Source organism: Gambusia affinis, linkage group LG10 (genome assembly GCF_019740435.1).
Source record: "Gambusia affinis linkage group LG10, SWU_Gaff_1.0, whole genome shotgun sequence".
In the NCBI taxonomy this organism is placed as follows: Eukaryota; Metazoa; Chordata; class Actinopteri; order Cyprinodontiformes; family Poeciliidae; genus Gambusia; species Gambusia affinis.
Window position 1 is genome coordinate 23,329,039 of NC_057877.1, and position 26,444 is coordinate 23,355,482.

The 26,444-nt window shown below is 39.0% G+C and overlaps 1 protein-coding gene across 3 annotated transcripts in view; it reads right to left on the reverse strand.

The window, feature by feature from the left end:
• dennd1b (DENN/MADD domain containing 1B) overlaps window positions 1-26,444 on the reverse strand; it is a 135,946-nt gene that overhangs the window by 70,082 nt on the left and 39,420 nt on the right. For 2 of the 3 annotated variants that reach the window (XM_044130503.1, XM_044130504.1), the window contains exons 4-9: window positions 17,946-17,995; window positions 15,736-15,855; window positions 9,883-9,952; window positions 8,083-8,163; window positions 1,509-1,562; window positions 858-968 (exon numbers count right to left, since the gene is read on the reverse strand). In XM_044130503.1, the coding sequence (XP_043986438.1) occupies window positions 858-968; window positions 1,509-1,562; window positions 8,083-8,163; window positions 9,883-9,952; window positions 15,736-15,855; window positions 17,946-17,995 (486 nt within the window). Of the gene's footprint in view, window positions 1-857; window positions 969-1,508; window positions 1,563-5,986; window positions 6,047-8,082; window positions 8,164-9,882; window positions 9,953-15,735; window positions 15,856-17,945; window positions 17,996-26,444 lie in introns of all 3 variants that reach the window. The other variant, XM_044130502.1, reaches the window with a different exon arrangement.

The following is a 26,444-nucleotide window of genomic DNA, read 5'->3' on the forward strand; positions in this document are numbered from 1 at the left end:
TAAATGGGAATTTGTGTGGAAGAAAAAATGTCTTGGATAAAGGTGTAACAGGCGTAACCACAGTCTTGGGAGTACCGTGAAGCAAAGCCCATTTAAGAGTTTGCAGACGATTTGACAGCAGGTGTTACACTGATGCCTTGTACTAGGCCACTCCTGAAACGGATTAAACTTTAGAAGATGCTTACCTGGGCCAAAGATAAAACAAGCTGGAGCCTTCTGTTCATATACAAGTGAAGTTTGTATTTCATTTGGAAATCAAGATCCCAGTGGATTGGCTCAGAATCCAAACTATTTGTGGTGCAGTGTGACGTTTCCACAGACAGTGATGATTTAAGAAACCATCTTAACGGCAGGTGTTGGGCCACGGCGTTTCATCACGATTAAAGCCAGCACAGCCATCAACCAGGAAACCTTAAAGCCCTCCATGTTTCCTTCTGCTTACAAGCTTTATGGAGACACTGATTTCATTGTCCAGCAAGACTGAGAACACCAAGGTACCAGACGCTGGTTCGATTTCAATGATGCTTCTCTGCGTTATTGGCCAGCAAACTGGCCTGACCTGAACCTTTATAGATAATCTATCACTTATTGTTGAGATGAAGATCAGAGACACCAGACGTAAGAATGCAGATGAGCTGAAGGTCGCTACCAAAGCAACCTGGGCTTCCTGAACACCAAGCATAAAATTTGTACAACATTCTCAAAATAAACATAATAGCAACATTAATATTTTAAGGGAAGATTCCGTATTCTGATGCCGTATTCTCGTTGTTTTACAAGCTTTTTTTCAGCCTGTGCCTACAAGGCGAGGCTCAATAACCAAAAGCTTCATGATGATTAGGGAGGAACAAACTCACAGTGCTAAGCTTCCTTGAGGTAATGATGATGCGCCGTTCGTGCAGCATACTGGCATAGAGTTGGAGCATGTTGTTGATGTCCACAGCCACAAAGTACTCCGTCAGGTTCCTCTGGAGATAAAACAAGACAAAAAGTTTTTTGCTTCCAAAGTGTAAGCACTACATCACTGTACAGACTGTGAGAAAGCCTGATTATATGTCAAAGAACAGTGTAAGAAAAAAAAACTACTACAGAGATTGATTTACATTAAAAATAAATGGTAAGAATTATGTGTGTTTTCAGCCTGTGATCCATCCAAAATAGTCAGATTGGGGAAAACGGATCACATTTCACTCAACGTCAGCCTGAGAGACCGATAATTGCTATCATCTTGTGTCCCTTGCCATAAAAATTTGAGCTCGAATTTAAACACAAAAATCAACAAAGAGCATGTGCTCAGTTTGAATCTTTTATGCCAATCACTGAACTTCAACATTAAAGCACAAGCACCGCAGGAGATAAATCTGAAACAAGAGGATGATGCAATAATTTCAAACGGTGACATGTGTATTAGATTAAAAACGATTAGAGGCAGGGATGTTTCCATAAGGGAGAGATTTCTCCTTCATCTCCTTTTGTCTCCTTTTCTCCTCTTTTCCATGAGCACTTACACTCTCTGGGATAGTTGGCAGTCCATTGATATCCGGGGCGATGAAGTAGGAGTGCTGCGAAAACACAAACATGCAGGAAAGAGAAGAGGGGAGGTCACAAGTGAGGCATAGCACTTATTCAGAAGAGAATGAGGGGAAGAGGGAAGAAAAGGGCCGTTCACTTTGTTGTATGATTTATGGCTCATCTTCTGCTCTGTCTATATGAATTGCTGAGCTGGTGTCTGAACCGTGGCAATGCTTTTATCAGGCCTGCAGAACAGAGAAAGCTGAATAGCAGCTCTGCTCCCCACAGACACACACCGTGGTGATGTCTCCGGTGGAAAACTGAGTCTTTATTTAAGCATTAAAAAGGTTTGTGGAGAACCAATGCACACGCACGCCTACACCCACACAAGCATGTGTGCACCCACACTTCTCCACACGTGCACACACACAGACACACACACACACACTCAGGTTGTTTAGAGGATCACAGGGCTGCCTGTCTCACTTTGGGAGAGCAGGGCAGGTTCAGTGTTCAGATCAAAGGGGCCTGAGAGAGGTGCTGTTTGCAGGTAGACAAACCACCAAGAGAAACACACTGTTGCGTCTCTCTACACACTACTGAACGTTTGGTACACCTGCATTTCTCTGGGCCATCACTCAAACCATCTGTTGCAAGTTGTCGTAAAAATCCACTGTGATGTTGGTGAAATGTCTAAGGCAACTTTGTAAGAGTTCAGATTTGCGATTGATATACTTTTTAAGCGCTGTTTTAAAAACATTTCAGTTTCCTCGAATAGCCGAGGCTCTCTTTTGGAGCTGGGGCCTCCATTGGGAAGGAAGATGGGCATGAAAATCCAAGACAAGCTTTGCAAAATAAAAACATATGTAATAAAACAAATACAAAAGTTACAACAAAATAAAATCCCTCCAAAAAAGGTCAAGACACCAGATCTGAAACCAGATGTGTTCATACAAATGTTGAAAAAGACTATTTGTTTTTCTCCCTTTCTGCCAACAAATGAGATAAAACTTCTGTTTTTTTTAGGCCTGTTAGTATTGTCAATATTATTTCTATTTGCCAGAAGAATGAGCGAGTGAATCATTCTGAACTCAGAGTTCATCATACAATAAAGTCACTTTGGAGTTAAGCTATTTGTTAAGACAGATGATAAAGTCATAGATTTGTAATCTTCTAAAATGTTAATTCACAACATCTGAGTTCAGTGGAGGCCAATCTGTGAATGTATGTTAAGCTAACACATCAATCATTCTAAAAACAACATAAAAATCTAGACTACAGTTTTATAGCCATGTTGAGGACACGGTAAAGCTAAAACGGACGAGCTTGTTACATTTAGAGAATGCTTTCAACAATACAACCCCAACTCTTCAGTAAAGGGGAGGCAGCAATATGTTGTGGAGTGAATGAGGGAATGGTGCACTTCAAGTAAGGCAGACTTTGGACCACTGATTAACTGTCTCCTCTTTTTGTAGCATTAAAACAACGTCTCAAGATGGAGACGTTAGCTTAGGCTAAAATGGTTCTTCTAAACACACAATAATCATAAGCATAAAGCCAAATCAATCAATAAAGGGCTTTAGGATGACAAGGTCAAGGTTTTGGAAATGTCATCATAAAACCTTGATCTCAGTCCCATAAGACAGAAACAGACAAATACGAAGATTTAGGCTGATCAGGGAGTGACAGAAAATTTATATGAAATGTCTTTTTCTATAATGTATGTAAACATCTTGTTTTAACTGAAGATAATAAAACATAGTATAAGAAAGTAAGAAAAACAATTAAAATACAGTTAAAATAGAGCCCAAACAAATGGCTTTGGGCTCTATTTTCAGTAAAGGGGAGGCAGCAATATGTTGTGCAAAGTCAAAAACACCGACACAATTATAGTCATGCAAAAAAATTGTAATAAAATAAAAAAAAATTAAAAAAAAAGTTTGAAAGACTTTTGTTTAAAACCATTTTATGATGCAGTCAAATTCAGTTCATTATGCAATTTGGTTAAAAATGTTTATCTAAGAAAACTCATTGACTTGCTTTCTTGTTCACATAGTGACAGTAGACAATCGCTTGCGTTGTGTCATCGACTTTAAAGCAATCCCTCATGTCCAGCATGCATGTAGCGACAGTGGAGAGGAAAAACTTCCCTTTAGCAGGAAGAAACCTCCAGCAAAACCTGGCTCAGTATGAGCAACCATATGCCAAGACCATCTGGGGGTTACTGTAATAATTTTTGCAGTCTTTAATTTTCATGATTTTATCTGGTATACCTTATGCACAAATGCTTCTTTTTCACCACTTCATCATTTCTGTAAAATGAATGGTCCATGGTACAGTTTTTATCAAAATGGGTGACATATAATGATTATTTCTTCATGCTACTCTTCTGTAACTTCACTGGATGTTGTGTTATGTGTGATTCTGAGTAGTTTAATGGCCTGGAAATTACAAATGACAAAAATTACTATTACTTCATTCAGTGAACATGCAAGGGGGTAAAAATTAGGTGTGACTCAAGGCCATGCCTCTAGGAAATACTGAAAGCACTGAACAAACACTGCATTTTTCCTCCTAGTGGGTGTGTATTAAGCGATAAACACATGAAAACAATTATCCCGAGTAAACACTTGTCTAATTCCCAGAGGATGGTCATTGTTGTAGATGAGGCAGTACAAACAAACACTAAACTGGAACTAACACGCAGGGCTTTGCCTCCAAGTTGTGATCAACATTTTTTCTAAGAAAAAGAAAGAAAAATAGCTCGTTCAATCAATAATACGTCTGCTCTTTTTATGGAAATTGAAACTTTCACGTCTATTTTATAGAACTATGTGTATAAAGTTCACTTTTGCTCTGGGTTTTTATTAGTGCATTTGCTCCTACTTCCTTACAGCAGCAACATTTGAACTGAAAAATTAATTTACACCGAGGACCAAATGTGTCATAATAAATATGCATTGCAAATAATAGCTTGTAAATTAATAATTAGCCGCAAAGATACACAAATAAACCCACTGATGACAGAAAACAGACAATTTTCAGTTTGACCAGTTTTTTTTTAGATCAGTGAATGCACCATACATAACAGACTTATGCTGACAACAACCCTCTTTGCTGTGGATGTCACTACTAAGTGAAGAAGACTCAAAACATTTTTAATATCGGTAAGATGCTTAGAAATACAAGAAGCACAAAATATGTAAAAGGTTAAAAATAAATCGTTTTTAAATGATATGGGGTGTCTGGAGTTCATCCACGGTTTAATGTCAAAATTAAATTGATGCTTGAGGGTTATGGTTTTTTAAAAACAAATATAACTTAAACTGAAGTTAGGGTTTTAGCATTAGCTTCTGCTAAATAATATGTTGATTAGTGCTTTAACATTAATGGAACTAATGTTTCTAATTAGTGCTATAGGATTAGTGCAACTAAACCTTCAGTTAGCAATGCCTACTGTAGGATAAATCAAATTCAGCTCAGGTCAAAGTTTCATAAATAAATAAAAATAAGGCAAGAAGTTCTGATTGTAGCTTCTCTTATCAGCTCCATATTTTTAAAAAAGCTCTGCATCTCCCCAGGTGTCATATGCAACAGCAAAAATAACATCTTCAGATTTTCTTTTAAGCTTCAGCTCCTCCCAAAAAAAAAAAAAAAAAAAAAGAGTTTATTTACAAAACTTTACATGCAACAATTTTAAAAATGCGAGTATGTTGGCACAAGAGAGACGTTTTGATCTGATCTTTGCTTCTGAATAATTTTTGTCTGCCAAATAGAAAGAAAGAGTGCTTTCAGCTGACTGAAACAAAGACGATTAAAAGAATACTTAAAATAACAGCCGTTGTAGATAAACAAATTGTACTAAAAGATCAGGGACTTGGGTCATACCTCTGAGACTGAGGACAGCTACTAAAAAACACATAGAACAACTACAGCGGGGTGTGATTTCTATTCTTTCTTGTTTTCTTGCGCTTTGTGTGCTAAATTATGTTCCCCTGTTGGTCGCTGTGATTATCAGAAGCCACGTTCCTCAGTGCAGCCGTGGCTTTCATTGGGTGTCTGCTTGCTTATCAGCCTCTTTCCTTGTTCTTTCGAAGACTTGTTTATACGAAAACACATTGAAAGTGGGTTAACTGGAAAGGCATCAAGGAGATTTCTTGAGCACAATTGCCTTTTGCTTTAAACATAAAGAGAGGAAGAAAAAAAAAAACTTTTGATTTTCAGAGCGAGAATATAGCAGAGTGGAAAGACATTAATCATTTACAAAGTTTGATTGTTTTCCAGAAGAGAAGAAACACACACCCAGACCCAGGATAGTTTGTTTTTGTTATATGTAAAAACGGTAGCATAGCTTATTTGGCCAAATTGGAAATCAGTGGCTCCCATGCGATTATTAGAGAAGCAGTTTCATATTTCACAGCAGCATCCTTCCCTCCACCAGTCTCTGCCGCTCACTCACTCCTCTTCCACTCACCGGCTCCTTGCTTGGCTGATCTCTCAGTACTTGGCCAGTGGCAATACACAACCGCTCATTCTTGCACAATAAGACAGAGAGAGAGCAAAACAGGGTTCACACATGAAAGGGGACAAGGCTTCTGCTCTCGGCTGGCATGATAAAATAAAAAAGGTTCCTGTAAGGGAATAATTCTGCTTTATCAATTAAACATTAAACTAGCGGCTTCTCTAGGAATGAGATGAAGCTATCACCTCTGTTCTCCAGCGTCGCCCTCAGATTGAGATAAAGAAAGTTTATTCAAGAGACGTTTTGTGGAGAACATACTGATTCTGGTTTTCATTGGGGTGTGACCTGCAGATTCAAAGTCCTTCCAACTCCATGTTCTATGCTCAGGACTAAAACACATTGGAAAACAAATATGATCCAGGTTCTTTTGAACAGAAAATGAAGGAATTACAAGATTATGACTATTTAAGCATCAAAGCATTTGCTCATAACCTTGATCTAATTCTTAATAAACTCATAAGAGGCATCAAAGAGCATGGTGTTTATATAGGACGAAAACTATCGAAGTTTATAGTTTTGATGCATTCAGTAATGGGGGAAAAAGCCCAAACTGTTCAGTTTTTGATCAGTCACACCTAAACAAGAGTAACTGTTTGATTCCAATCTCTGGGCAATCGATTGGTGCATCTCTATGCATAACCATGGTAAGGCTTTTGTAATTAAAATAATCAATGTGCAACACAAAAATAAGTCAAAAGCTAATATAATTTGAGATTGGAGAGACATCTGATTTGGAGATGCACCAATCAGTCATTTCCAGGCAGGTGCAACTTTCTTTGAAATCTGACATGCCATTTCAGATTTGGAATAATTATTTTAGCAAAGAAGAGAAAAATGTGTTGCAAATTCTTTGACAGATTCAGTAGGTTAAAATAAAAGTATTATAAGGTCACTAAAGAGCATTTGTTTCAAACATTTATTAGATTTTTAGTGTATTGAAGGTCATCCTGTTTGTTCATCTGTTTACAGACTAAAAATCTTAATATTGATGCTTTTAATGACTATAAAGGGAAGAAAATTTACTTTTTAGTAATTAAATTGAAAAGATAAAATCGTCTGAATACAATATCTGGCTGGCTGATGCAATACTAGTTCACTCACAGACAGACAAGAACAAACTACAAACTAAATCTTGACTTTATCGACCTGATATTTGTCCTGTTTTCTCTTTGGTTTTCTTTTTTTGCTAATTCATCTGGGTAATTAGATGTACATCCTTTAGAGACCTTTGCTGTAGAGTCGACTTACAGTTGCTTGCTTAATTGGTTAAAAAAGGGGGGGTTTAGGGGTGGAGTGGTGGTCCTTAAGGACAAAGGCTAACACCGAAACTCTTTTGATCCCTTCATGGTGTGGAGTCTAGAGATTGTGAGCTTAGCAGACTGGCTAAAAACCTTTACGTTGCGCTTAAATCGGCCGGGCTTACAGAAGTGACAGTGTTTAATGTTGGAGGCATTCCATGAGAGCTTGTGTCAGAGTTAACTCAAACAGAAGCTGACTTTGAGGGACCTGGGCTCGTTAGACCGTTGTAGTTTCTTGATAAGCAGGAGACATGATGAGTTGTGAAAGGGCCCTTCATGTTTAAACGTGTTCAGCTTGAGCTTATCACACAAAAAAACCCTGTAAGCGCCACTTCTTGTTTCCAAACACGGTGTCAGTCCCGGGCCCCGTGCGATTGTCCGTTCCCGCCCGGCGTGCCTTAACCTCCTCCTGCTCTGCACTCGGCATCTCCTCTGCCTCTCTCTCATTTATTCTCTCACATCTCAACCTCTGCACTTTGCCGATCTCCTTATTTCTGCACATTCTCATGCCGCCTTGGTCTCTTTTTCTGTCAATCTCGTTTTATTTCTCATTATCTTTCTCTTTTGCTCTCCGTGTTTTCTGCTTTACATTACGTCCTCAATGTCTCTTGGTTCACTTTTAACTACTTCACCCAATTGTCGTCACCGTCTCTGATGCAACATGCTGCTGCAGTACCTTTCCCTCTGTCTGTCTGTCTCTGCCTCAGCTGTCTTGCATCTGATCTAGCAGAATAACAGATGTATACCTACCACACTCAAGTTGACTGGTGTAAAAGGCTTTGGCACAGGCAGCTCATAGAGGGAATTCAGCAAGTCATTCAAGTCATTTTCCTAAGGGAGAGAAAAAGCATGGGACACATGAATTATATTTACTTGTTTTGTTGATAACACAAGTTATGTGTCAATTCTGACAACGGTGCTGGGACAGGCACCGCGGCAGACCAGAGGGCAAACCTGCAGCGAGGCCTGAAGGGCTCGACAACATCCGACTGACATATGTTTAACGAGAAGTGCTGGGGTTAAAAGACGGCGGAGTGTATAGCTGCAGACGCTTATTATCCAGCGGCGCTGATTTACAGCCGAGAGTAGCCTGCGACTAATTAACCAGGGGGTCCCGGCTCCAAAAACAGGGCTTAAGGAAGCTGTCAGAGAGCCGGGTTTGACCACAGAACTGGCTTTGAAATTTACTCATCCAACATTTATGACTCCTATTTACAATCCTGTGTCTTCTGGGAGAGGAAAATCTTTCAGAAGACAACACTAAAAAGTGAAACTCGTATTCAAACTTCTGGGAAAGCAGTTAGTGAACTGCTGTGGACTTTCGTCGAGCTTTTTTCTTCACCAAGAACTTTGTTTTCGGTCTGGGCTATAAGAAGATACTGCGAGTTGTGTACAAGCCACAGATTCAGAGAGGCGATGGGTGGCAACGTACAGTGAGCAGAGGAGGGGGGAAGACAGGAGGGGAGGGGTGGTAGCTGGGGTGTGTGCAATCGAACAGCCTCCTGTCATGAGAGGCTCAATGCTCACACGCATGGTCAGCAACACGGCCTGGGGAAACAGTTCATTTACCCCTCGCTCTAAACCCTCATCGCTCTTCTGTCTTCCCTCGTCTGTCAACATCTCCCTCTCGCCTGGAACGGACAGCGGGGTAAATAGAAACCAAATCATGCACACTAACATTTCAGTCACCCTGGATTTTTTTTTTCCTCCCGTTTTTCCCAGCGTTATTTTCCGTCTCTCCTGCTTGCTCACAAAAAAACGCTCCAGCCGCATTTACTGTTCTTCAACCACATTAGATTATTCCACCAAATCTCTTATAGCTGAAGAATTATGTGGATGTACGTTGATTGTTTATGTGATGTGACTGTCTTTTTTTTTTTTTCTTTTTCTTTTTTTTTTTTTAGCACGACACACTGTCCTGATAACAGCTCCCTGAGGATCCGGGAGAAGCAGCAACTACATGACAATTGAAAAGTGGTCCCAAAGCTCTCTGCCTCTCCTCTGTCGCCCTCCCTTCCTCTCTTTTCACCCTCTCTTCAGTCTAAACATTGGAACATCACCTACACCCTATGCAATAGACTCTGCACATCTCCCCAGTTTGTTGCATATTTTACATTCCCCTCCCTTTTGCTCGTACAATACAGCGAATAGTCTGGGGAGACGACTTTTGTGAAGTGCAGGCATGTTTGTGTTTGTTTGCTAGCTTGCGTGTGTGTATTGTTTTTAACGATTTGTTTTCCAGTAAATCATCAGGAATAACTTCCAGTGTCAGATCAGCGTTTGGTCTGTGAAATGTCAACACTGTTGCTGCTAACAAGAGGAACCAATTCAAGCCTGAGACAAAAAATAAATAAATAAATAAAATATACAAAACATGCAGCATGCAGACGAACACTCAGTGGAGGGGGAATGTCTCACCACAACACAGACTTAAAGTAAATACATGGTGTGATTGTTTATCAGTCAAATCCAAATAAAATGTTGTCTTATTTGTAGATGCATAAAAACTCCAGGCACCTTACGGTTATTAGAAACAGAATGAGTGATTACCTGCTGTTTTGTTAAGTAGTCAGCCAGTGTGTTCAGCAACTTGTAGTAGATTTCAAACCATGGTAGATAACTGCGGAGAGAAACACATTAATGCAATAAATATGGAGAAGTCGGCATTCATTTCGTCATCTTCTACAATAAACAAACAAGATGCAACGAATCAAAGCGGACTGGTGTGTTATTTATTTAAAATACAAGTGCAAAGGGAGTCAGTCTGCAGAAAACTTGAATGTGTGTTTTTCAAAATGTCTTCATCATTTGACCTGTCGTTTCAAGATAAAATGTATAGATTATTGAGGAAAGATCCTGATTCTTACTCCAAACGTATATGCTACCACATCTTTCTTATTACATTCTTTCTGCCCTTTGCATGTGATAAATTCTTGTCGTGTCTCCTCTTTAGGGCAGCAAAGAAAAAAAAAGATGAAAAGAAAACAAGATTGTAGATCCTTTAAAAAAACTGCATTGCTTTTATATGGTGCAGAGGGATACTATGGTTTACAAGCATGCTGATCCCAGATGCACAAGCTTAACAAAAATACACCACCCCCTCTCCCCCTTTACACCACCCACCCCCACCCGCCTGCTCTGCCCCTCAAACTGCTGCTTTTCATGCCCTGCACATATTTAAAAAAATGTTACTTTATATAATTAATGTAAAGTAAATTAATTCATTAACAAGCTCCAAATAATTCATACAGCAGTGTTTGTGTTGAGGCTAATCAGTAAGAACACCCAACATAAGCTAAAGCATCTGCAGCATGGCTTTCTTTGCAAAGTTGACATATTCTTGGCCAAGTAGGCTCACTTTCTGGGTGGAAGGAGGCCAACGCTTTACTCCAGCATAAAAGGCTGTGAGGGCTCAGTTCATTTAATGTTATGCAATTAAATAATAAAAACATGAGATCCTATCATGGTATTGAATTTTGATGCAGTTTGGGGTTTTAACATGCAGATTTAGACCCTGAATGAGCAATAATTCTGGCTGAGGACTTTTAGGACTGCAATTAAATAAACAGACAGTCCTTGTAATGCTTTATTAACTTTGATGGATGCAGGGGTTGAAAATTTACGTAAATATTATTTTAATCTCAATATAAAACTCTCTGAGCAATGATTTAGTTACATATCTCATAAAATGACCCAAGTTTGAAGTATTTTGTTGCAGCGAGAGATGTTTAAATCTTGCGCTTTAAAGTGATAGAGTTTACAGTCAAGCTAAAGCTGTTGGCTGGAGAGCGAGGAGTTACCAGGGCATGGGTCACTGGCTGCTCTGCAGACTGGAATTAACAGACAACAAGAAAACAATAAAGTGGACCTAATGCAAATTTTCATATCACTAAATCCGCGAGGGGCCAATGACAGCCTGGGCTTCAAGAGAAGTGCAGCCAAGCGTGCCAATCAGAGAGGCTGAGTGACCATTAGTCTGAAACAATCAGACTCTTAACATGCCGATATTTTGACATCTGCATGAAGATTTACCACAATCAGGTCACACTTCCAGGAGAGATTCAATCAAACATACTTATGTTAATTTACATGCTGACCGGATATGAACCTGAAGACCTATTTCTGCCACGTCAAGCAACACCAACGGGTCAGTTTTTGATGTTTAAAACGCATTTTTTCATTACAGTAACATAATCTGACAATTTAGATAAATCAATTTTTTTCAGTGATAAGTGGAGAAAGAAAAAACATCCAAGGCATAATTGTCATTTTTTAAGAAAATAAATATCTGCAGCACAATTAATTTACACTGAAAGTCATTGAAGCACTTTTTCATTCTTACAATTTGTAACTTCATCAGTAAAATATAATTCTGATGTCTATGACATCATGTTAGCGTGGGGTAAAGATTTTCCACAGACAAAATTGGAAAGCCAAGAGAACATTCCATTCAAGTAAGACAGGACAGGCTTTACGTGACACAAATAAGATAAAGTCCAACTTTATGTTGCTTTCAGACACACAGAAGAAAATGATAAGAAAGGAAAATCTTAAGCCCTCTGTAAGAGAATGATAGCATTATTTTTTTTAGTTTGAGAATATATAATTATGACAAAAGATGTATTTAATTACAATAACAATAGTAACGATGACTATACATGCAGTAGGTGTTATATTTGCAAAACCACAAAACGTCTGGTCTAACAACTGGAGAATTCTTTTTATTCATTTATATAATTTTTGAGACTCCATTTTATGAACTTTTAATTAGTAATCTACTCCTTTAACTAAAGCAGACCAGATATTTGTTGAGCCTTATTCAAATTCAATAAATGGCTACAATAAAATTACTATTCTCCCAAATACAAAGATTAACAGTCTAAATAATTAATATTTTAAAAGTTTAAAACAACCAACTGTGACGAGCAATGCAGAGTCTCAACAAGGGAAAATGAGGACGATGGCAAAGTAAATAAAAATGCAAAATGCTAATTGATAGAGAACTGCACCTTTTTCATTCACTGCAACAATAAAACAGAACTTATGTTATCAAGGTAATAACTACTACAAAGAGAGGAGCTGCACTCTTCATAAGAGATCTGGTCTGATAACAGAAGCATTTTAGGTTGATGAAAGTATTTCAAGATGAAGCCCATCTTCTTAAGAAACTTTCAAGATGGGAAACACAGGAGAACATGCCTTTCAAGTCATAAAACAGCTCAAAGAAAATAGCTACTAGCTTAAACCTGCCTGTATCTATAGCTAAGACAATTAACAGAACAGTTTAAATAACTGGAACTATGACAACCAAGGCAGAACTCAAGCTTATTTTGTCACTATGCACAGTGACAAAGAAAATAGGAAAATATTAAGTTTTTTAGTAGATAATTAAGAAAGAGATTATGCTACAGCAGCAGTTTAGCGAGGAAATTCATAGTGTGAATGTGGAGGGTTCTGTATTTACACGCTTCACTCTGATAGGGGCAGTGTAAGTTTAATAAATTACCTGACTCATTTACGACTTGAGTTCTCTGGACATTAAACCTTCAAGTTTTCACGGATGTGCGGTATATAAATGAAACCCTCGCCGTCAGTGGCGCCGTCAGGCCTCACAGAGCTCACAGACATTACACTCCTTAACCAAAGTGCTGTAAATTTAACGGAATACACACAATCACTGGTAAATCTAAACCTTAGCAAATTATCAATAATAAACTCATATTTTAAAGATGGAGAAAGTTTTCCTTCTTCAAAAGGAGACAAATTAATATATTTTAAGGATGCATTGGTGTATTCTTCTCCCCTCCTCTGCCATGCTCTGCTCTCTGTACATGCAAAGTTAAAGTTTGGAAAGCTCACTGAGAGATACTCCTACTCGTCACAGTTCATTGCTCAGATCTGTTTGTGCTTCGCAAATCCTCCGATAGAGAGAGGGAGGGGGGAGAGGCATCTATCACTGGAGTGCTCAGTGCGTGGGGGTCCCGCGATCTCTCCTACCATTTTAAGCACACGTCTTCTCCAAGTGCCATGTACTCAAAGAGCGAACCAATTAATCTGCGACCCACTATCAGCCTCTCCGTTCCAGGCTCCGACCACCTAACGCAGTGGACGTTTGAACGGGCCAAAAAGAAGCAACTCTGGGACTCAAAGAAAAAGCAAAAAGTATTCTAAGACTGAAAAGGTAAAAAAAATAAATAAATAAAAAGACTTAAAAAAAATCTCAACAACAAAGTGTCTAAATGTTGGAAATTAAATGTTTAGACAAAAGCCAGCCCTCTTTGGCTGCCATAAAGTAAGTTGGGTGTTAAGCACGACAGTTATTCCTGTTCCTTCGATGAGCCTTAAATCGTTTTTACTGCACAGGAATCTGTAATCATAAGTCACCTACACTTTGTAGACGGTTCAGCTGAAGATTGCATTACACATTTACTTTCTGGGGTCGGGGGTTAAGTACGGGGAGGGGAGGAAGTGTCGTCCTGAAAAAAGGACCAATAACCAGAGCCACTCAGCACTTAAAATGTATCCTAAAACATCTGCTGCTACACAAAACTATATTTTTATCCATCTAAAAGAGCGAACAAAACTGATTTAACACCTAGTGGGAAAGAGTGAGAGGAGATATGAGGACAGAACATTAAAATAATAATGAGATTTCAGCGCGTTTCTTTATTCGATGTGATCTGTGGCTTTATTCTGGCCACAACTTCAGCAACGAGACTACAAAGGCCTTTCCACATAAAACTGTCCTACTCATTAAGGCACTTCCTCTTGTAAGCAGAGGTGACAATTTTACAGAGCCGACATTTCAGCGATCACAGAAGCAAACTGTTTTAATTAAAGTTTAGCTTTTATTCTTTGGAAATGATTAAAACTTAATCAAACTAGGGAGTTCAGATGGTCTTCCCTGTTTTATTTTGTGATTTGTTCTTTATCATCTATCTAAACAAAATTAACTTTCAACCAAGGATCTTGAAAAAATATATTTTAAAAATTGTTCACATTCCTTATCTGAGAAATCTACAATAGTGTTATGTTTGGGAATGATCCCAACATAATATGGCTATTAGTAGTTTTTTAAAAATTCAATAAAATAAGATCTGGGCAGCACAAATACACAAAAAAGCTGAAAAAAATAACTTCCTATATGTTATTTTATAATAAATGAACCAAGTCATGCAAACTACTCAGAATGCATAATGAATTTTATACATCATATGTCAAATGAATTAGCATGTCTAACTCAGCGAGAGGGACGGGGGAGCCTCTGCTAATTGGCAGCGAAGCTTCATGCATAATTATGGGCCGAGCGTCTTTGCTGTCGCACTGTGGCAGCAGCCGAATAACGAGGAGGAAAGAGAGGGAGAGACAGAGAGCATGAGATGGAGAGGGAGAGAAAGGAAAAACAAAGGCCACGGAAGCTGGCCGGGAAGGGTGGGTGGTATATACGAGTGTGTATGTGTGGGGAAGAGGGGGGTAGGGGGGTATGAGGGCCCTGTTCTTCACAGCAGCTCATCAGGCCAGCGACAAACCCACGACTGTCCATCACCAGCCACACAAACACACACAGAGGCGAGAGCGAGCCTTACAGGAGTGCTACTTCACAAACAGAGAACAGAGGAAGGCTTTGTGCTGCTTTTCCAATTTGTTGTTTCTTAAACTGCTTATTACATTCATTAAAAATTTATCTTTTTACTTTTTTTCTTAGTTATTATTAAAGTGCAGCAAGCCTGTCCACTGAGATTTTCACTGCAGTGCTCATTCTTTGTAATGGGTAAGTAATTGCATCTGTAAAGAAAAAAAACAACAACAAAAAAAAAAAACAACGTTGCATCAACATTAAATTACTTAGAAATTAACAGATAATAGCCTCTTTTTTAGAAGCATATTTATGCAAAGAGAAATAAAATTTTTCAACGTCCGGGGTCCTCGTTTGTCTGCGCTGTGATAGAAGGAATAAAGCTATAAAAAAATATAAAAACGGCTAAAGTTTTAGATAATTATAGGCACTTCAGAACATATTTGTGTGGGCAGATAAGAACATAAATTTGTTTTTCTGGCAAAGTGCAGCCCGGTGTGAGAATGAATGAAAAGGTTGTTTTAAAAAATCTGTGATCATTTCTAAGATGTTGTAAATTAAAAAAAGGTTTTATCCTTCACCATACAAAACAAACATAGATACACATATATTTATAATAAGTACTTAAGAACGAAGTGAAAAATAAAATCAGCTTGCAAACAATGTATTTATTCACGTTTATGGCTACTTAGGATTTGCAACTTTACTTAGAAAAAGGTCTTTTTCTGACTTTTAATTTAATGTATTGAAATCAGACATAATCCTTAAAACAAAAACTTCAATAATGAAGTTTAAAATGACCATTAGAAAGTGGCTGTGTGTGTTACCTGAGGAGACATATGCAGACCCGGCAGCCTTGGGTGAGTCGACAGAAACCAAACCTCTGCTTGCTGTCGATGTCTGTGAGAACAAAGGTGAAGTTCTGCCCCACCTGATTCTGAGAAACCCTGCCGACGACACAGAGGGGTGCATGCAGTGAAGGCTAAACAGCCAGCAGTTTATTAATAAATGTGGGAAGAATTAGGAGCAATTAATAACAGACAAAATTAAGCTAAATTAATACAGCGGGTCAACACATTTCAATCAAGGATGGCTCAATTTTATTTGACTTAACCTTGAGAATGAACTGCAAATACATTAATATCACATATTTCATGTTTAATAGTTATAAAATCACAGCTTGTCTGAGGTTTTGAGATAAACATGTATTAAGTTCGATTCACATTTCCACCACTAGATGGCAGCAGCTCAGCTTCCGTAAAAGCTCAGAGTCCTCCGTACATGCTTAGCTCCGTTTTCTGTCTTAAGAATGAATCATTTCACATGTTCCAATATAAAAACTGGGACTTTTCCAGATAGTTCAAGCCTGAGCAGATCACAATACAACTCATCAATACACACAGGTGACCTCATTTTCACCAATGACACATGTTGGTCTCATTTTCTACGTTAATCTGTAATCACTTACACATATTCTGTTTTCATCAGATCATTGGTATTATCATTTCAACCCTTAAAACATTTTACATGTTTGCAGTTTTGATTTTGTACTTGAGGATGGCACGCAAGACATAGCGCCATCCATGGGTCATTTTTGTACCTGCTTCAAAAAATTACATTTCAAAGTAATTTTCTAGATTCTACTCACATACTACTTTTAGGAAAACGTGTTCATATGACTACAATTAATAGTAGCTCCCAGCAGGATGTGGCCTGGAGTTATTTCAGTATGATCAGGAGTTTTATTCTGTTTTATAAGAGTCAACAGTTCCTAACTAAAGCAGCCATTGAGTAAAAGGCGGGGTACACCCTGGACTGGTCGCCAGTCCATCACCAGGTCACACAGCGATCCAGATCAAATAACCACTCACTCATAGTACAGGGCTATATAGAAAGACCAATTTACCCATCGACCATGTTTTTGGAATGTGGTATGAACACAGAATGTGACATTATATATTTGAGTTAAATTATGTGAGATTTTAAGATCTTTTTGCAAATATTCTCTCGGGGCTAATTTTCCCCTTTCATCAATTCATTCCTTGTAAATAAACCACAAACTTCACTCTTGGTTTATTTAACTTAGAAGTTCAGTATTTTTACAATTTAAAAACAAAGATAAAATCAAAAAGGCTCAAATAAGATGCATATGCAACTGTTTATTAAATTCTGAAAGTTTTCCACAAACACTCATCTTATGGTTATTTTTGGTTCTAATCTCATTTTGACTCCAATTAAATACTACATATTAGGACTCCTGATGTATCCAAAAATAACTAAGAAATATTTTACTTGTATTTATTTATTTATTTTCTAAACTCTTTTCTAATTAGAAAGAAAAGAGTTTAGAAGATTACTATAAATCGGTGGTCCCCACTGCGGACCATTTTAACACAACAAGGACTACAATAATACAAGATGGTGATTTTCTAAATAAAATTGGCATGGTATGGTCAAAGGATTTTGAAGGTAAAGTGGTCAAGTCAAAGTACCACTGAATGCTTTTATTGCCAAGTAGAACTCAGTCAGAAGCAACTCTTTTCCCCATAAAAACCTGAACTTGAGATGGAACTACTTAATGCTCATTATCTTGGGTCCACGTTTGACATGAAACCAAAGCAGAAAGACCGTAACAATTAATTATGTTTTACTATCTCTAGTCATGCCGTTGTCACAACATTTACCAATGTTATTGAACATTGTGTTTTCTTACTTTCATGCAGCCTGCAAGACATAAAAAAAAGAGTTTCAGCTTTGTTTTTGTTTGTTTTGAAAAAGCAATCCCACCCATGTGGACACGACCACAATAAACACTCATCATTAAACTCTGGCAGTCAGGAAATTGGCAGGTGACAATATCACTAAGTGATTGCAATTTAGAGCTCATCACTGTCACATCTGAGAAGTATAAACTGCACATCTCATTTTCTGTCTTTAGGTGTGAGAAGGGATCAGTTTTTCGAGGTGTGTGAGCAAGTGTCTTCAGCACAAATGAGGTGAAACCAGGAAACAGAGAGGGAGAGGAGAGGAATCATACCTTTCCACGTCAAAGGGAAAGCAGAACTTTGGTATTGTCTGAAGAACTTCCTAAAAAACAGAACACAGAAAAAAACAAATCCTTTTAGGCATATCACAGAGAAAATGAACAAGATTGTATATTTCAGTAGGGAAATTTCTTGGGCCTCCACCAAGTAGGGGTTAGGGTTAGTCTATCAACTGGCAGGACAAAATGGGGATTAATGCTAAACAGTACTGATAGCAATCTGACAAAGTCTTAACATCCCAAACAGTGCAGCCTAAATGCACTTAATCCAAATGAATGGGCAATATAACCCACTTTATTTGGCAGAACAGAGTGGAAACGTTCCCTTTTTTCCAAGAATAAGGGAGGGATCCTCAATGCACAGCTTGAATAATTAGCAGTTAATAAGTTCATCGATTATCAGGTGCCAAAGGGAGATGAAAGAGAAGTGAGAAGAGAGAGAATGGAAAAGAAAAAGAGGGCAAGGGTGGTTGGGGGGGGATACACATGGCACCCAGGCTATGGTGGCAGATTGTAGTGACAATAGGCTAAGCAGCTCTGTGGGGTTAAGAGGTACGGAAGGGGGGGCTACAAGCCTGCAGGGCTTTACCTCCCAACACCTCCCCTGTGGGTCTGCGTGCTCTTGATGCGAGGTAGGAGAGACGGGGAGGGGGGCGCTGGTCTTTTCCACCAGCGGCATATGGATTTAGACAGGGAGCATGAACAGTGCGGTGCACCATATGGGTGAGCCACTCCAGCTCAGCCACACAGAAAGCGAGCGTGGGGTCCCCACTCTGCCTGTCGCTCCGGCTCGTCTTCTCTCTGGCCACTAACCTGGCCCAGAATGGCTGCCAGGTCCGTTCTGGCCGTCTGTCTGCCTGCTACCTCTCCCTCAGTTCTGGTCCTGCTCTGCCAAGCTCAAAAACTAATCCTGGATACTGGGTGGCTCTCTGCTACGCTCTGGCCTCCCCAGCCGTCTCTCTCTCTTCCTCTTTCGTTTACTTGCCAAGCTCGGCCACTGAGCTGAGGTTTTGGTCTTTTTTTATTATTATTTTTTTTTATTGGACACATCCGAGCAGTGAGTGATGCAGTTTCTCCTCTTCCATCTCCCTGCCATCCCCCAGAGATTGATCCGGACGACAGGTTGGGTTTCTGCTGCTGCTGCTGTCTACTGTCTATAAGACCTCACCATGGGGAGCAGTCACTGATCGCCCCTGCACGCCCGCCACCACCCCGCCTCATCAAAACTTAAATCTGTCACCCCGGCACAACACAAACATTGCTCTAGACAGCCAACCAAAAGCAGCAATGAGCTATGACAGAATGTGTGTGTGTCGTGTGAATCTGTGCATTTAAATGTTATGCTTGCTTCAAGGACTTTGCTCATTCCATCCAAGGCTGGTAAGGCCTGTACATTTATGTGTTTGTGTGGGTGGCTGATTTTCAGTGGTCTATATGCTTCCATGAGAGCCTGTGCCCAGATATGGAGCATTAGGGAGGGGCTGGAGGCGAGGAGCGATGGGTGGGTGGGTGGGTGGGAAGTGACTGTTTTTCCTTATCTGGATCCGTGATAAAATTGAGAACTCAACAAAGACGGATGGTACTGTGGCAGAGGAGGTCTGTTTTTTCGGCACGTGTGTGTGTGCGTGTGTGACTAAGTCTTGGCGTGTGCGGCTGTAAAACTGTCACACACATCAGAGCTGCCATCATTTTATGCGTTTGCTACTATTATTAACCACAATGCACGCACACCAATATGTTCCAGAGAGCCCTCCCTGGCACACTGCATATGGCACACAAACCCAAACAGACACACACACATACACACGCATGCACACACACATGGAGAGACGCTCTTTTTCCTGCAAATAAAAACATTCGAGTTGCCAGATTTGCAGTGTTGTCGCGGCCCTGCCCACATCAGGTTTCTGTTTCTGAGTGACAGTCCAGGAGCCGCAGAGACTCTGATCTCACACAGAATCAGCAGGAATTGAAGTGATGAGGTTGTGTTTGTGTAGAGTGTGACATTGAAATTGCAGCTATATTCTCCCTCCATATAAGGAACCTCAGGACGCCATCCAACATATAGGCACTTTCAGACTGCCTGTCTTTAGACGTTAAACAGTCCGGACAGCTGTGCCTTGCAAGCATGTTTGTGAAGTTGGACAAGATCCACCTTTTTTCTTTCTCTTTATCTTCCTAGTATAATGATTTGAGGTGGAAATTTTACACATCTTAACAAAGGCATACACAGTCAAGATTTTATAGAAATACACAAATGTTTCTTACGAGACCAAATTTAAATTTAAAGTAAAGTTTGTGAAGGTAATGTTCTCATTCTGCAAAATATGCTCCTCTTTTACCTACTCTTAAAACTAAAAAACTTTTCTTATTGTGATCTGGAAATGGACCAGCTTTTCTGTTATAGCATTTCTACATTTTCAATTCCTTTAAAGTGGAAGAAAGTGAAAGACTGAATTTGATTTTCTCCAGCTGTTGGAAGCGTAGAGTAACAACATAACTAGGCCTCGACTGCATGCTGCTGACTAGTCAGCCAATATAAGCCATCATTAACAAAAAAATAAATAGTACTCAGCGGGTGTTTATTTAAAATGTTTACCTTACTTTTATGAATATTATAGGCATCAAAAGGCATTATAGGCATTTTCTGTATTATAGGCATTAGAAATATTTAAGACACTTCTAAGTTTTTAGTAGTAGGAAACCTAACTTCTTCTCTGCTTACTTTGAGTTATTTCACCTTCCATCCAAAATGCTTCTTCAATTCTTAATGAGGTATGAATATGGCTTATAACTTCCAGTTGAATGAAAAGCTTTGTCATTATATTTGGATGACTTACAGAAGTGCAAACTGAGCATCAGAATAGGAAGGAAAAGAGATTTAAATGATTTTGAATGTCTATCTCTAATAATATAAGTTCACGAGTAGCTCGGTTAACCACATGTTACAAGCAAGGTATGCAGAATAATCTCTGGTCACATGACTAAGGCTAACCCAAACTACTGGTGGCCATTCACCAGATCTCAGACCAATAGCTGCACCTTTGGGATGTGGTATGGGCTTTTTGTATTGTGGATATGCAGCAAAGAACTCTGCAGCAACTTTATACCAAAATGTGGACATTTTGGTATAAATTGGTATAAATTAGAACAACAAATTGATGTCAGATCTGAATGTGTGAGAGGGTCCAACCCATAACCTAGAAGTGACCTCTGACTGTAGACAACATCATCGTTGTAGTGATAATCAATGTGACATACTGCTTTGGCAGCCTTAAGAATACTTAATACTAGTCCTTTTAAATTTAAAGCAATAAACACATACTATACCAACCTGAAAAACATGCAACCATTGTAGTTTTACCTGCAGTAATGACAAGTCTCAAAGTTTAAAGAGGAGAATCTGCTTGAAAGATTTCTGCTCCATATAAAGACAATGGAAATAAATGTACCGTACTTACTTTGATCAAATAACATTTACATTTTATAAACTGATTGGTTACCTGGAATTTCTCACTAGCTGCCAGAGATATTTTTTTGTTTTATTTGACAATAATATAAGACAAAGGGGGAAAAAAACACTCAGTTTGCAAAACTGCCTGCAGATATAGTTTTATTTTCTTTTTATACCTGTGAATTGATCCATTATTTTCTTCCATCGTTCTTTTCTGCTTTAACCAAAGAAGACGGCAGTATGTAATTTGAAACTCACAAATCTTTTCCTCATCCGTCAGTCAGTTTTCTGTTTTCCATTCCCAGCATCTCACCTGTGTTACTGGCAACTCTTAGGCATCTGTAACTCTCTTCCCATCACTAGGCCCTATACCACTGGGATATCTCAACACGACTGGCACAAAGGGGATGTTCTGCTACTATTCCTTAGCATGGTAAAAACACACACATATATACACACACACTCGTCCCCCCCACATGCCATTTTCCCAAGACAAAAGAAAAAGAGGCAGCTAATATATTTGCAGCTTTTGCGAGCGGGTGGGAGGGTGAGGAGGAATCTGCTGCTAGGCTGGGCTTGTCAGACACTGATATGTGTATGTGTGTGTGTTGTTTATCGTGAGTGGAGACAGGGGTATCATTCAGTGAGACAGAATGCTCTGGGTTCCCCCAGTGGACACTCGTGCTATCACTGCATCACATCACTACAACAGCACAGAGCCCCCACAGGATAACACAGTACAGCAGGGGAGAGCAACAAACTTCACAGCACATAGCGACTTCGCTTTTCTCCTCTTAAAAATAGGTCTAAACTTTACTTTTATTCTTGCTCTACCCTAATTCCCCCTATAGAACTATCTGTATTGAGGTAAGCTATATATATAGTCTGGCATTACACCAGTTTCTTAAAAGACCTGACACAATACTGGTAGGTGAGCTAGGCTTGGCTGTCTACCACATAAAGGGATGCACCCGTCTTTAGGCTGGACAACAAGAAAACTGCAAAAACAAGGCTGTATGACTTAAGCCTGTTTTATAAACTGATTAAATCCCAAGCTCAGAATTAGTTGTGGTGTTTCGTTTTGGGTGTGAACTTCATGAGCAATCTACACGTTCCAATGTGTGAGCAAACAGAGAGAAGCAGCAGAGTGGTGTGTAAATATATGAGCAAAAGTAGAGACGGAAGAAATAAGGGGGATGTAAAAGAAAAAAAATGCAGGAGGGAGAGAGTCAGACAGACAAACTGACAAAAGTGAATGTCACAAGGAAAGGAGAGGTGGAGAATGATGGACACAGGAGTGTGAGGGGGAGGAGAGAGAGGGAGGCAGCTCAGTTCATGCCCCTCTCCCTTTGCAGCAAGGACTCCTCCCTGGGGGGGCTCAAGACTTTAAGCCCCTGTCCTGATTTATATTCCCTTGGCTACTGCAGCCAGATCAATGTAGCTAGCTACCCAGTGTAACTGAGTCTGGGTCTGTTCAGCCTGGCCCCCTGAGCCCATCTGACAGGATGTAGTTTTATAAAAGAAAGGAGGAAGGTAGCAGAAAAAATGGGAATCCGGAACTGGTGGTCCAATACTAAAAAAAAAGATTAAACAAATGTCTTTTTTTCTTTTTATGTTAGCCCATTAATGCAAATCATACATACATTACTCATAATTGTTTTCAGAACTTTTTTGAAGTTCACATTCAAAATCACATTACAAGTAATGTGAGGCTTAACTGTGATTAAGCCACAGTTGAAACGTTCACAGTTCAATCACTGTGAACATTATTTATCTTTCATTTAAATAACCTTAAAAAACGGTGGCACATTTTCTAAAATGTCACTTCCTGTCTGTTAGAAAATCACTTGCATGTAACGCATATAAATAAATGTATATGTATAAAGGGCATAAAAAGAGGATCATTCTTCCTGAATCTGATTTCTGAGGTCAAACACTGATGTTGGATGAGAAGGCCTGGCCTTCAGTCTATTTTCTAATACATTCCAAAGGTGTTTAATCAAGTTTAAGGTAGTAGTAGAGGAGAAAAAGCATTTGATTCATCGAGATGTGGGCATGCATTATTCTGATTTGATTAATAAATGTTAAAAATGACTTTCCTCAATGTTAATTTACAACCTCACTGGGAGAAGTCACTTTTACCAACTGTCCCAGAGCCCACACTTTTGGCAAAAAGGCTTTTAGTTTTGCAGCATCGTGTGCTTGAAATCAGCTTCAGAATGAACTTCAGTTGAAGGAGTTGGTCTCATTTTATTCTTTTAAGGACATTTTAAAAGACCACAGAAAAGCAGTCTGAGTGCTATTGCTTTTAAACTGATTTATTATTTTTAATAATGATATTGATGTTAATGAGTGAAAGTGAATCTGTATGTGACTATTTCTGCTGCTGCCACTTGCCAGGACAATCTTGTAGAAAAGATTTTAAATCTCAAGCAGTTATTTATCCTGGTTACATGAAGGTTGATGAATGCAAAAGGTCACGCACAGAAACACTAAAAATTAATACCCAGTGAATTTATGGTGACAGAAGAATGAGAAGCTAGCTGACAAGAAATACATCTTGAACCAGAACCACAACATAATGAGGCCATGCAAAACTAAGCTGAAATATTTAGAAATATTGCAATCATGAAAAATCATATTACACGTTTCCATCTGGAAGCTGAATAAAAGCAGGTTGTATTACCTGTCTCCATAAAACCTAGGACCTAAAAGCAAGCAATGTCAATGCAACTCCTTAACTCGGAAGAGGCTAAACTAAAAGCAACATTCATTGCAGCTTTTCAATGATTTCTTTATGGACCTTTGTGCACTGGTGCGTACATTTGTTGGAACAGGAGTAGCCAGCAAACTGAGGCCACCATGTCAAGAGCATAAAATTGTCCAAAATGTCTTCATATGGTGCAGCATTAAAAGTTTCTCTCGCTGGAATTAAAGGGCCAAGCTCAACTACTAAAAAAAGCAAAAGAACTCTGCACTATGATCCCTTCTGCACCAAACTTTACAATCAACATAAAGCAGTCCAGCAAGGGCTGTTCTCCTGACAACTACTAAACCTGGACTCATCTGTTGGATTGCCAGACAGAGAGGCATGATTCGTCCCTCCAGAAAACATGTCTTTATTGCTCCTGATGCCAGTGGCAGCATGATGTAAGCCTTGGCTGCAGCTGCTTGGCCATGAAATCCTATTTCATGAAGCTCTCCATGCACTATTCTTGATATAATCTTAAGGTCGACTGAAGCTTGGTGGTCCACAGTTATTGACTCTGCAGAAAGTTGGCGACCTCTGCATCCTCTGACCCACTCTGTGATTTGAAGTGGCCTACCACATCTTGGCTGGGTCATTTTTCCTCCCAATCATTTCCACTTTGTTATAGAACCACTGACTGTTAAATCTTTAGTACAGAGAAAATTTCAGAAATGGACTTACAGCACAGGTGGCCCACTATCACAAAAGCATGTAATAATTTTGTGAGCTCCTGAAAGCAATTTATTCTTTCACAAATGTTTGTAGAAGCAGTCCGGAAGTCTAGGTGCTTGATTTTTATGGTCAAGCTACTCAAATCTCTGAATCACTATAATAGCTACTGTGTGGGAGGGTCTGAGGGCATCCAAAATACATTTACCTTTAAACAAGTTGGTAACTTCAGCTTAAAACAAAAAACTATGAACAAACATTAAGCCATAAATTTACAGAGCTGAGATCACAGGCTCGACATGCCTTTTAAAAAATTACTTTGAGAAAATGGTTCTAAAAAAATTTAATAAAATATGGTGCAATATTAGCTGCCAGGAAGCTGCATAAAAACTGAACAGCATTCTAGATATTTGTATCAAACACTGACCATTGGCTAAATAGTTCACAATTTGGCATAAATGGGTATAATGAACCCTCTGTTGAGCTGAATCTCTGAAGAAGGCATATGGTTTTACTGGGCATAAAGAGGTTTTGATAAGATCATTGAGAAACGGTACTGCCATGCAATTAGGTGGTTTCTTACCCTCAGATAATAAAATAAATAAATAAAATTTTTCTGCATAGAATCTGAATACACTACTCACATGCTTGATTCTACATTTGCAATCAGCTCAGAGTACAATGACATTAACGCTGCATACATGTTTATTTAGAACTAGCCATACCATCATTGAAATCATGCAGCTCTAATGATAAATACTGATATCTTGCACCAACAACTTAAGCTGCAATAAACTAAATCAAAGAAAACTTAAATTTTGACACCTTTCACCAGCATGCACCTGTTTGTTATTATAGGAAGGCCAAATTTATATTGGATAAGGTTTTATCCTAGTCTTAATTTATTTTTATTCTAAGAATTAAGGCTTTGTGTCAATAGATGTTCGTCTCAGACTAATAAGCAAGAGAAAACACCTTAAATTAGGAAGTTACTAGTTTACTGTGTTTGCACTGCTTTGGTGTTCCTTATAATGCAGGTCAAGTGAACAGACTGTCGACCAAGGAGAAGCAGAAAATAACTTTGTAGCCAATTTTTTGTAGTTTTGAAATGTTCAAAACACATTGGAAACACAAAGACTATCAGAAAAACAAATCTATGAAAACTGCTAACAAGCCTTTTCAAACTGACATGCCACTAATTAGTTTGGAAGACCACTATGATCTTAGTTCAGCTAACAGCATATTTTATCTCAGCCAACATATGTATATAAATATATATAATACCCATGAGTGGAGGCCTGTTTCGCTGGTATGTCTAAAGAGTTTGAGTTTAAAGTTAGAGGAAAACTTGTTCTTATCTGGATGTTTAATAAATGCATGAAAACTTGCTTGCAAAGGGCTAGCTCATGTGTCATGCAAACTGTGTAAGGCTACAGTGGTTTGAAGCAAGCAGGGACTGCGGTTATCCAGCCGGCCTTCAGCAGCATAATGACATAGTCAGCAGGGCTACCAACACATCAGTGCTGGAACCCACCGTGTCTAAACTCACCCTTCCTTCACCTCTTCCCCCAGCATACATTCATGCCCTCTCCATCACCTCCTCCCATCTTTCCCTACTCCT